Consider the following 11,949-nt stretch of genomic DNA (forward strand, 5'->3'; position numbering starts at 1 on the left):
TCTATTATTACAATTTGATAAATATATAGGTTAAACCTATAACTCACCAACATTTTTGTTGACGTTTAAAGCATGTTTATTCTCAGGTGATTATTAAGAGCTTCCGCTGTTGCATGCTAATATGTGGACAAGATTTGGTGTCAGCATGCTTGTATAATATGGTTTAAAACTGCATTCGTGATTTATTTTGTTGTAACATATTAATATTGTAAACCAATATGTATTGGTAGTGTGTAACTGTGATATTTTTAGATTATCATTTCTGGATAATCTAGGTGGTGTCTTTCTAACCTTGTCGATAAAATAAAGGTTATGGTTTGTTTTAAAAACGAATGCAGTCTTTGAAAAACGTCTCATATAGAGGTCAAAACCTCGCAACGAAATCAATTAATATGGAACGTTTATAATCGATATGAACGGGACATTTCAAAAGTGGCAAGTAAGAGGATAAGCCTATGGCTTTTAATGATTCAACTGAAATAACCATGCGTGGTTAGTCAGTAGCCATTTAGTGGTGAATCACCTATGTGAGAGAGAAGTGGGGTCGCTTCGAAGGGTATTGTTGGGGCACAATACTTGATAAGCTCTCGCAGAACCAGGTTAATGTTCATGACCATAACGATCATAACTATGAGGACTTGAAGTTGTCAGGGAGAGTCTTGTGTGAAGCGTATTGTCGCCTACACAAACGGCAGACGAGTTCAAAGACATCGCCGTCTACTCAGAGCCAGTAGACTAAGTGCGTTTTCACAAGCGAAAGTTCAAAGGGTAACACCTACTTATCGTATGCAAGATTCAACCGCCGAAACTTAATCTGAATATTGTTGTTTTTGAGATCGATCTCCATTCACGTGGGGGATTTTTGGAAAAAATTGACAAAAATATGTGTTTTCACCAAACTTTGGACACAAATAATTATATGTTCGAGTGACATATAATAGTAACTATTTAGTGAGTTTTGTAGTCCTTGGCGATGGATTTAAAATGAGTTAAAGAGTGTCCAAAACGGATTAAATGTGAATGAAATATCGAATCTCAAAGTTGCTAGTTTGGTGTAAAATCTAGAAGTTTTAGTATTTTATCCCACATCGGTTGTGGGAACAAACCTAAGGCTATAGTCTCCACTATAAATAAAGGCCTTAGACTTTGAAGAAATATACACCAAAAAAATCATATAAGCATTCTTATATGATTAAAGTTTTCTCTCAGCCGCAACAAGGTCTCCCCGTTCCGGTTACCTTTCAGGCAAGTGTTCAAGTCCGGCAGTACGCTGCTTCGGACTGGTGTATCCTGGGAACAGACGTCGAATCTGCTTAAGGGAATTTTGTCAAACACAATCCCGGTTCAATCTTCAAATTGGTTAGATCATTTTAACTTTTGGTTCTTAATCTGATTATTTATTTTTTGAATGTTATAATCCGATTATTGTGTATAGATTGTGATATGTTTATATTATTTTCAGTTTCGTATACATTATTTCCTACACATTTATTACTTCCGCTATTCTTAATTTTAATGTTTCGGTTCAAACATGGTGTTGTTATTAATCACTGTATGATAATGATACATCTATAGGTTGCAAATTGGAAAGAATACGCCTATCTGAAACGTTATTGAAATAAACTATGATAATGAATATCTCTAATATTTTGACCATCAGCTGAATCATGAAAACTTTTACATCCAATTTTTACTTATAAGGCAACGGAATCACATTATATACTGAATCTGCTTAATGATATTATGTTGATTTAATGAAATCATTTTGGCATTCACTTGTGACGGACGCTGGGGAAGGCAAAAAGTCTTTCATCAACACTATCCCATCATTAGATTCAGATTGATGTGGCGGATCCGAATTCGATATTTTAAAACCATCATGAGCATCTATAATTCTCGTGGATCAAATATCCATTAGCACGTCGAGTACCTCATTCATTGTAGGCCTCATCTCAGAATCATACTGTAAACATTGAAAGGCCAACTCAGCTACTGATGTGATCATGTTCTTAATTTCTTCATTCGAATCTGATCCTAAAGCAGGGTCAATCAGTTGATCAATTTCACATCTCTGGATCCGATTTAATGCGAAGTTTGCCAAACTAATCTCATCTTGAGACCTACGTAAATCGACAGCCGTCATTGATGATATCAGTTGAATCAAGACTACTCCAAAGCTATACACATCACTCTTATCTGTTAGTTGATAACGTTGGTTATATTGTGGATCAACGTATCCCGGGGTTCCCTGAGGTGCTGTTGACACATGACTGACATCATTCGGCATGAGTCTTGAGAGACCAAAATCTGCTACCTTAACTAAGAAGTTGTGATCTAATAGAATGTTGCTTGTCTTTACATCTCGGTGTATGATTTCAGAAGCATGAAGGTAGACTAGCGCACTAGCTGTTTGAATGGCGATATTCATCCGTATTTGCCATGTTAGCACGCTACGATTTGCTCGTTCCCCGTGTAGGTGGTCGGCAACGGTGCCATTGGAAATGTACTCATAGACTAGGAGAAGCTCACGGCTTTGTCGAGAGGTGCTACCATAGAGCACAACAAGGTTAGGATGCCGTAACCTGGTAAGGATATCAACCTCATTCATGAAATGTTGAAGTCTCTTGTAGTTGTGCTCATAGAGTTTCTTCACTGCAATTTCTCTGCCATCTTCGAGTTTACCTTGTATAAAAACATCAAATATAGATAGTATGAATGAAAGTAAATAGTAAAAAGTGCTACTCCCCTCGTCCCAATATCATAGTCCATATACGAAAAACACATAGTTTAATATTTGTCATTGTTACACTATACATTTTAATTTACTTTACATTTCCGCTAACTTTTTATCTTTTACTTGCATAAAGTAAAAGTATAAAAGAACTTTAGATCACTATTCTAATCTAATCTAATCTATTTATGAAAGTGGAGCACTAATTTTGAAAAAAAAAAAAAAAAAAAAAAAAAAAAAAAAAAAAAAAAAAACTGAACTATTAAATTGAGATGGACGTAGTATGTAAATAAGCAATTGATGACCTGACTAGTGCTGTAATAAGTTTTTCAAGTTCTCACCATAATATACAGCTCCGAATCCTCCATCTCCAAGTACGTGAGACGGGTTGAATTTTTCAGTGGCATTTTCGAGCTCGGTGTAGGAGAAAACAGAGATGCCACAGGAGAGTGTGTCATCTTCTAAGATTCTAGAATTGTGATTTGAAGAGAGGTAAGGAAAATGTTTTCCTTTAAAGCACCGCCGGATTATGAAGATGACTGAACAGAGCATGAGGATGAACACAAATCCAACCAGAACTAGACCAAGAAAATGTAATCACTTCAGGTACAGAGATTAGTATATGTATGTGCGTATTATATATAATATTTAAAAATAAGCCGTAGGATTCATGAGGGAAGTTACCTAGAATCAGTGTCAGTTTCTTATCTCGTTTTGCTGCAGAAATCAAACATCAAAGGCTATATTAGACATTAGTTTTGGTGTAGTCAACTTTACAAGTAATGGAAAAAAAAAAGAGAGAGATGAGGAGAAAGAAGCCATAGAATACCCTTTTTGGTGTATAAACACTGAACACCTCCATTAGTAGTAGACTGACAGCGGCTGCCGTTTTTGTTACACTCCTGACAGGAAACTGACAATGGAAATGATATAGAAAATCTAGGGGAGAGAAGAGAAAATATGTTGGTTTCAGCAGTTACGTTGCTGGTTTTAGCACTTACGTTCTTTTTCACCGGCAACTGTATTACTTGACATCGATGTGAGATATTAGTTGGAACAGTTGTTTTATTGAAAGGATGCATATAGTAGAAATCGTAATTGCTGCAGTTTTTGTAGCTAGTGTAATTAAGTTTGTTGAAGTAAGTTTCCGTTTCTAGAATAGCATAACTGGTATCTCTTCTGCATTTAAAGAGAGTGATGAAGGGGTGTATTGAAATTGAGAACAAAAGAGGGCTCGGGGAGGTTATGTTATTCATTAACGCATCACATGAATCTGTTTTCAAAAGTTTTTTAAATGTTGTGTTTCGGATTATGAAGGAAGAATTGGAATCGTACTTTTTAAAGATCTTATATGATTCTCTCCTATATTGAAACGCAGGACCATTTAAAGTACAATTGACCTTGATCAACCCACATGAGGTGTTATCTTTTGCATTATAAAAAGGATATTTGAACGGGGATAAAGTGAAAGTATTTGGGCAACTGAAAGTATTTGGGCAACTAGGTGTAGCAGAATGATGTAATGGTAGAAAAAAGAGGATATTGGATGTGAAGAAGAAGAAGAAGATGGCGATCATTTCAAATATCCTGCTGAAGAGGTTAAGCAACTAACATCTTCTCCTAACCGGTTTTTTTAGTACGTACTAGATTAATATACTATATTCACAAAGTGTAGTTGCTTGCGCATGTTTTGTACCTGTTTTATATGTTCAATACAAATTTGTTGCAATAGTCTAAGAATATGGGAGTTGAATTTGTACGTAACTAGTATTCAAACACTGAATTCCACTATTTTTTGTATAATATTCAACGTTGACTATTACCATCAAGAACTTTGACTAACCGACTCTTTTCCTCCCTTCAATTAACCCATTTCGAACGTCAAGAAAGCACACTTTGAATGTTTCGTATGGTTCACATTCGTATTGACTTCCCCCAACTTAATTTAAAAAATATAACCTATTAGATTTCAAATTGCCATATAATTTTTGGCTACTGTATTTTAGATCATGGGCACCCAGCAGTTGACTTTAAGTTTCTGTATAGAAACCAACTCTTTTATAAGGTCTATATTCCGAACAAGATTTTCTTTTCCTTATTTTTGACTTATCTCCATCCACTTCAAGATGTATTAAAAACAATAACAATGATATTGCCAATTTTCGAGAGTAAGCGTCGAGAAAAAGTTAAGACGGCGTAAACATGGTTTAAAGTTATTTGGCCATTCAGGTTTTATACATTTGGGGACGAATCAACTTTACCATTTTATATTTGTATTAATCATATATATTTAAATACAATCATGTATGTCATCTAAATTTGTATTTGTATATTGTTCATAACAAACGAGCATAGCTTCAGTTTAATATAGTAAACATAAAAAGAGCCAGGCTCGAGTTTGAGCCTTTTGAATTGAGGCTTGACTCGACTAAATTCGTTTAGACCCTACTAAAATAGTACGTACAACTTTCTCACTATGGATGTGTTTAGCGCAACAGCTTATTGGAGCTTTGGGAGCTTATAAGAGCTCGAGCTTATAATTTTAATAAGTTCCAAGCAAGAAGCTACGTTACGTTTGGTATGTATAAAAAGTAGAAATTATGAAAATCATAAGCTCTTAGAAAATAAGTTACTTCTAATAGCTTACGGAAAAAATAGAGTTTATGAGTTGGAAAATAAGCTGTAGCTAGTTTACCAAACAATTATAAAAAGTAATAAGTTTCAACTATCAGTTTAAAAAATAAGCTCCAGCTTGAACTCTAGTTCATAAGCTTCAACTTCAGCTAGTTTCATCCAAACATACCCTATATCTTATAAACTTACGTGTCCCGACTAGAATTTCGGCTCCATGGGGCCATGCTTAAAGGCCTAAGACCATTTTTAATGGTGATTACATGATGGGGGTGATGAAGTGTTTTTGTGGGGTACAGTGCTGATGTGACAAGTGTGATGGTGTGATGACGTGATGGAGTTTGTAATTGTATGCCGTGATGGTTGTGAGATAAGAAAATAAGTCACACCTTTTTATTTTCTTTTCATTTTCTTTTATTAAGTTATTTAATTTACTTATTTTGTTTATTATTATTGTTATTATTATTATTATTGTTATTATTATTATTATTAACTAATTAATTAATAAAATATATATTAAAATTTTTATAAACAACACTTTTATTAATAAACACAAAGGATATTACAAATTTTTAAAGTACAATATAATTAAACTAAAACACAATAATAAATTAAACATTAAAACAATGAAAAGGTTGCTCCATATGAGAGTTGGTCGTTTCTCAGTTGGCATCTGGTAAAAAAATGCTATCAGTTGTAGTGACCCGGGAATTTCCGACCAAATTTAAACTTGAATCTTTATATGTTTCGACACGATAAGCAAAGTCTGTAATGTTGAAGTCTCAAAACTTTTGAACTGTGTTCATGTATACATTTGACCCTTGATTAATCCCGACGATTCACGAACAATTGTTTGTAAATAAATATGTGCATATATAAATGTATGTATATAAAATAATTTGAAATTATAAAATAGATAATAGAATTAATATATAAAATAGGATACAAGATAATTAAATGTAAATTTAAAATGAATCTATATATAAATATATATGATTTCTATGAATAATTAATATTATATGTATATTGTAATATATATAATAAATAAAGATTATCAAATTATATAATTAATAAATGTTAAATATTACATAATTAATAATATATAATACAAGTTAAGAATATAGTTGTCATAATAACTTTCATTAATTATTATTAATACAATACTAATATCAATATCAAAATTAGTTTTATGTATATATTATAATGATAACCAGTTATTATGATTGAATTATAATTATTAAAAGCATAATTATTATTAAGAATTATAAACATTATGATTAATATTATCATTGTTAATATCACTAATATATTATAATGAGTAGTAAAATTTTAATTAATAATTATTATTATTTATAAGTGTCATTATCATTAGTGGTAATATTAATTGTTTTGTAACATCAACTTGGTACAATTTAAAGCCAATAAGTCTTGATAACAAACAAAACCAGTGTTCATTACCTATCTATTTTGTTTTCTTTAGTTTGTCTTCTCTCTGCTTGAAACAATTCGTTCATTCATTTTCAACTATAAGACAAGTGGTTAATCTCAGCATTTGAAAGAAAAATCCTTCACTTATTCATTCTCTGTATCAATTGAAATATATATATATATATATATATATATATATATATATATATATATATATATATATATATATATATATATATATATATATATAAAGAAAAGAAATAAGAAGAAGTCGTACAATCTGTTACATATAGCTTTCATGCTTTTGTAAATTTTGTTTTTATCTCTTAACTGTGTTACAAAAATCGAATGCATCACAACACAATCAAAATGAATCTATTTAAATTGCTTTATATTTTTTTTCTGTCATTATTTGGTCTGGGTTGAAAAACCGACACTCTCACACCTTCATTACATAGCAAATGATCAATTCAAGCTATTAATCAAATCATTTGATCTTCTATCATCTTTATCAATTACCCAACTTGTGACGACCCGGAAATTTTCGACTAAATTTAAACTTTATCTTTATATTATTCTGACACGATAAGCAATGTTTGTTAAGTTAAATCTCAAGGATTTTAAACTATGTTTATACATTCATTTAAACCTCGACCAAATTCCAATGATTCACGAACCATTAAATGAACATATATGAATATGTATGTATATGTGTATATGTTATAAATTGAAAATGTCAACAAAGTATTTAAAAGTATAATGCTTTATATGAATGTATTTGTTTCAATATGATTATCGACGAAATTAAAAAAATATATATTAAATGATTGAATTATCAGAAACATTGAATTATGATTACAAGTCTCTGTTGAGAGGTCCACTATGATTTGAGAAATCTATTCCTCTTAACGATATTCGGAATAATTTGTAAAGCTATTTATAAATAAAAATAAAAAGCGTCATTTACGAAAGTTAGACAAAAGCTATTGGAGAATTGGTTTCCATAATATTCTATTAATCTATTTTCAAACGTACAAAAACGTTTTCAGTTTAAAAAGAACTTTATTATTAAAACGTATATAACTTTTATAAATATCTAGAATCACTTTTGACAACTCATTACTTAACCAGCATAATAAATATAACGATATTTATATTTTATTTCATTAAATATATATAACGATTTAAATTAATATTATATATATTTATACACGTATTATACATACATAGTTTTTATATTTTTACTATACTTTAACTTTACCTTTACTTTAATTTTAATAATTTACTTTAATAATTCATACTTTAATAATTCATACTTTAATAATTCACTTTAATAATTCATACTTTAATAATTCACTTTAATAATTCATACTTTAGTAATTCACTTTAATAATTCAAACTTTAATAATTCACTTTAATAATTCATACTTTAATAATTCACTTTAATAATTCATACTTTAATAATTCACTTTAATAATTCATACTTTAATAATTCACTTTAATAATTCACTTTAATAATTCAAAAATCTATTATAAATAGAATTCAATAGATTTCATTATTTCATAGAAACTTGAAAATATATTTCTCTAAACTCTCTCAATCGATTTACATATATATATATATATATATATATATATATATATATATATATATATATATATATATATATATATATATATATATATATATATATATTTGCTCTATATTATTTCAAGATATTATTAGTATACATAAAATATTACGACGGAGTGATGTCTGAGTGATTTCAAAATAGTTTTTTGAATGAGTCGAAGCTAAGGAAATTATGGGTTATAGCTATGGAGGTGATGGGTATGGTTCATGGGTATGCTCGTGAGGTCAATCTAGTTTTTATCATCTCCGTTGCGTCTACGTACTTTCCTGCAATATTGAATCTCAATATTGTTACGTTCGTGAATCCGAGGCCAACCTTGCACTTGTTAAATGACGTTATATGTATTTTTACTACGAAATACAGTATGGTGAGTTTCATTTGCTCCCTTTTATATATATTTTTGGGACTGAGAATACATGCGCTGTTTTTATAAATGTTTTATGAAATAGGCACAAGTACTAAAACTAATTCTACGTGGGTTTAAACCAGAAATATACCCTTAGCTTGGTAACATTAAACTACTTGTCTATGTACGGTAGGCGCGAATCCTAAAGATAGATCTATTGGGCCTGACAAACCCCATCCTGACTATGGGATGCTTTAGTACTTCGAGGTTATTTTAAACACACCTGATCTGGTGTACTTCAGAGGGTAAAACATGAACGTTAAGGCTTGTTACCGGGTGCCTACAACTTATAGAATACTTTTATACACTTGCGAGTGTACATATATTTATAAACGAAAATCTTGTGGTCTATTAATATATTGAAATGATTATTATGATAAACCTATGAACTCACCAACCTTTTGGTTGACACTTTAAAGCATGTTTATTCTCAGGTATTAAAGAAATCTTCCGCTGTGCATTAGCTCATTTTAAGGATATTACTTGGAGTCATTCATGGCATATTTTGAAAGACGTTGCATTCGAGTCATTGAGTTCATCAAGATTATTATTATGTCAATTATAGTTGGATGTATTATGAAATGGTGTGCATTCCGTCAACTTTCGTTGTAAAGAAAGTTTGTCTTTTAAAAACGAATGCAATGTTTGTAAAATGTATCATATAGAGGTCAAAATACCTCGCGATGTAATCAACTATTGTGAATCGTTTATAATGTATATGAACGGGTCCTTTCACAACTTCTGTAAACCGCCATTATTTGGGAGATTTAAACTAATTTATCAACTAAACTGCTCGTGACCCTATAAGTGCAACTTTTTACTCATAATTCGATTTGTAATTAAACTTCAAAATCTATTAAAACAGATATGTTAGAATTCATGTGGTTAAACTTTCTGTAAATTGTCAAGCCTCAATTCATTGTATTGAACTTGAATTTTGGAGTCAAAACTTTGGTATAAAAAGTCAACCGAGTGTTTTTCAAACAAATTCGCGTTATCTAAAGTTGGGTTCATGAGGGATATTAGGAATGATTTAAAGTTGGGTTCGTTTTGTAACATTTGTGTAAAACGCTATCAAAACCAAAATCAATATATAAATTTTTTTTTAAAAAGCCGTAACCCAGCAGCAGAAATTTTTATTTTTATTTATTTTATGTTCATTTTTTTTTTAAACACAGCTATGTATATATATTAGTATCTGATTATAGGCCATTAAAGGAAACTGAATTCGTTGGTGAATTTGGGTTTAACACTGATCGATTGCTGGGTTGGGAAGAAGATGATTAAGATAAACAGAAAATTGGATTTAAAAGAATAAGGATCGAATATAAAACAGAAAAACTGAGCTAGCGTGATGGTTTAGAGGTGTTAAGGGTTAACTGGGGTCTCGGGTTCAAACCCTGGCAGGGTCACCATAATTCTTTTTGGGCCGATTTTTGAGGTAGTTTTCTATTCCATTATTATGATTATTATTATTATTATTATTATTATTATTATTATTATTATTATTATTATTATTATTATTATTATTATTATTATTATTATTATTATTATTATTATTATTAAGTAGTAGTTATCATGTATCATTATTATTATTATGATTATGATTAAGAATATTGTTATTATAACTATTAAAATCTTAGTAAATATACTTATTACTATTTTTGTTATTATTAGTATTATTATCAAAATCAAGTATCATTTAGTAGTATTGTTATTATTGTTATTATTACGGATTAGTATCATGGTATTATTAATTATTATCAATATTATTATTTATAATACGATTATTAAAAATTAGTATCATTTCATAGATATTTGATTTATTATTAACATAAGTATAATCATTAATATTATCATTACTAATATTCTTATAAGTATTATTATTATCATTAAAATGTATCATTATTATTAACATTATAAGTATCATTAAAATTAACATTTTATATAAAATTTTCCTAATTATTATTAGTATTATGAAATGATATCAAAATTATTAATTTTATTACTATTATTGTTAAATTATCAATCTTAATAAAACTACTAATGTTATCATTATATTTAATATTAGTATTATCATTATATTACTTCAAATATTATCTTAGTATTATTCAAAATACTGTTTTAACAAACAAATGATTTACATATATATATAAATATATAAATATATTTAATATATAAAACATAACAAACTTAAAGATAGATCTAACAAACTTAAATATATAATATATATTTACATATGATTTACATTATATGGTTGAATTATCGAAATCGAATATGCCCCTTTTTATTTAGTCTAGTAATCTAAGAATTAGGGAACAGACACCCTAATTGACGCGAACTCTAAAGATAGATCTATCGGGCCCAACAAGCCCCATCCAAAGTACCGGATGCTTTAGTACTTCGAAATTTATATCATGTCTGAAGGAGGATCCCGGAATGATGGGGATATTCTTATATGCATATTGTGAATGTCGGTTACCAGGTGTTCAATCCATATGAATGATATTTTTGTCTCTATGCATGGGACGTATGTTTATGAGAAATGGAAATATGAAATCTTGTGGTCTATTAAAATTATGAAATGATTATTTATGTTAAACTAATGAACTCACCAACATTTTGGTTGACACTTGAAAGCATGTTTATTCTCAGGTACGAAAGAAATCTTCCGCTGTGCATTAATTTATATTAGAGACATTACTTGGAGTCATTCATGGCATATTTCAAAAGGCGTTGCATTCAAGTCGTTGAGTTCATCAATATTATTATTAAGTCAATTATAGTTGGATATATTATGAAATTGTATGCCTGCTGTCAACTTTCGATGAAATGAAAGTTTGTCTTTTCAAAAACGAATGCAATGTTTGTAAAATGTATCATATAGGGGTCAAGTACCTCGCGATGTAATCAACTGTTGTGAATCATTTATAATCGATATGGACTTCGTCCGGATGAATTAGGACGGGTCGTTTCAGTTGGTATCAGAGCGGTGGTCTTAGCGAACCAGGTCTTGCATTAGTATGTCTAACTGATAGTCGTTAGGATGCATTAGTGAGTCTAGTCTTTGACCGTGTCTGCATGACAAAAGTTTTGCTTATCATTTCGTGTCGAAAATT

The 11,949-nt window shown here is 29.8% G+C and overlaps 1 protein-coding gene across 1 annotated transcript; it reads right to left on the bottom strand.

The window, feature by feature from the left end:
- Window positions 1-1,635: 1,635 nt before the first annotated feature.
- LOC139858224 (LEAF RUST 10 DISEASE-RESISTANCE LOCUS RECEPTOR-LIKE PROTEIN KINASE-like 1.1) lies at window positions 1,636-4,313 on the bottom strand. Its single transcript, XM_071847079.1, has 4 exons — window positions 3,561-4,313; window positions 3,416-3,448; window positions 3,073-3,309; window positions 1,636-2,682 (listed from the first exon to the last, which is right to left on the bottom strand). The coding sequence occupies exons 1-4, from the start codon at window positions 4,306-4,308 to the stop codon at window positions 1,904-1,906; spliced, it is 1,797 nt and encodes a 598-aa protein (XP_071703180.1). The 5' UTR covers window positions 4,309-4,313; the 3' UTR covers window positions 1,636-1,903.
- Between the last annotated feature and the right edge of the window lie 7,636 nt (window positions 4,314-11,949).

The sequence above is a fragment of the Rutidosis leptorrhynchoides genome, chromosome 7, assembly GCF_046630445.1.
Source record: "Rutidosis leptorrhynchoides isolate AG116_Rl617_1_P2 chromosome 7, CSIRO_AGI_Rlap_v1, whole genome shotgun sequence".
In the NCBI taxonomy this organism is placed as follows: Eukaryota; Viridiplantae; Streptophyta; class Magnoliopsida; order Asterales; family Asteraceae; genus Rutidosis; species Rutidosis leptorrhynchoides.

Coding starts and splice junctions, on each gene's coding strand:
- LOC139858224 (XM_071847079.1), bottom strand. CDS start 4,308: ATGATCGCCATCTTCTTCTTCTTCTTCACATCCAATATCCTCTTTTTT. Junction 3,449..3,560: donor GTGTTTATACACCAAAAAGG/GTATTCTATGGC, acceptor TGATTTCTGCAG/CAAAACGAGATAAGAAACTG. Junction 3,310..3,415: donor GAAACTGACACTGATTCTAG/GTAACTTCCCTC, acceptor TTCTTGGTCTAG/TTCTGGTTGGATTTGTGTTC.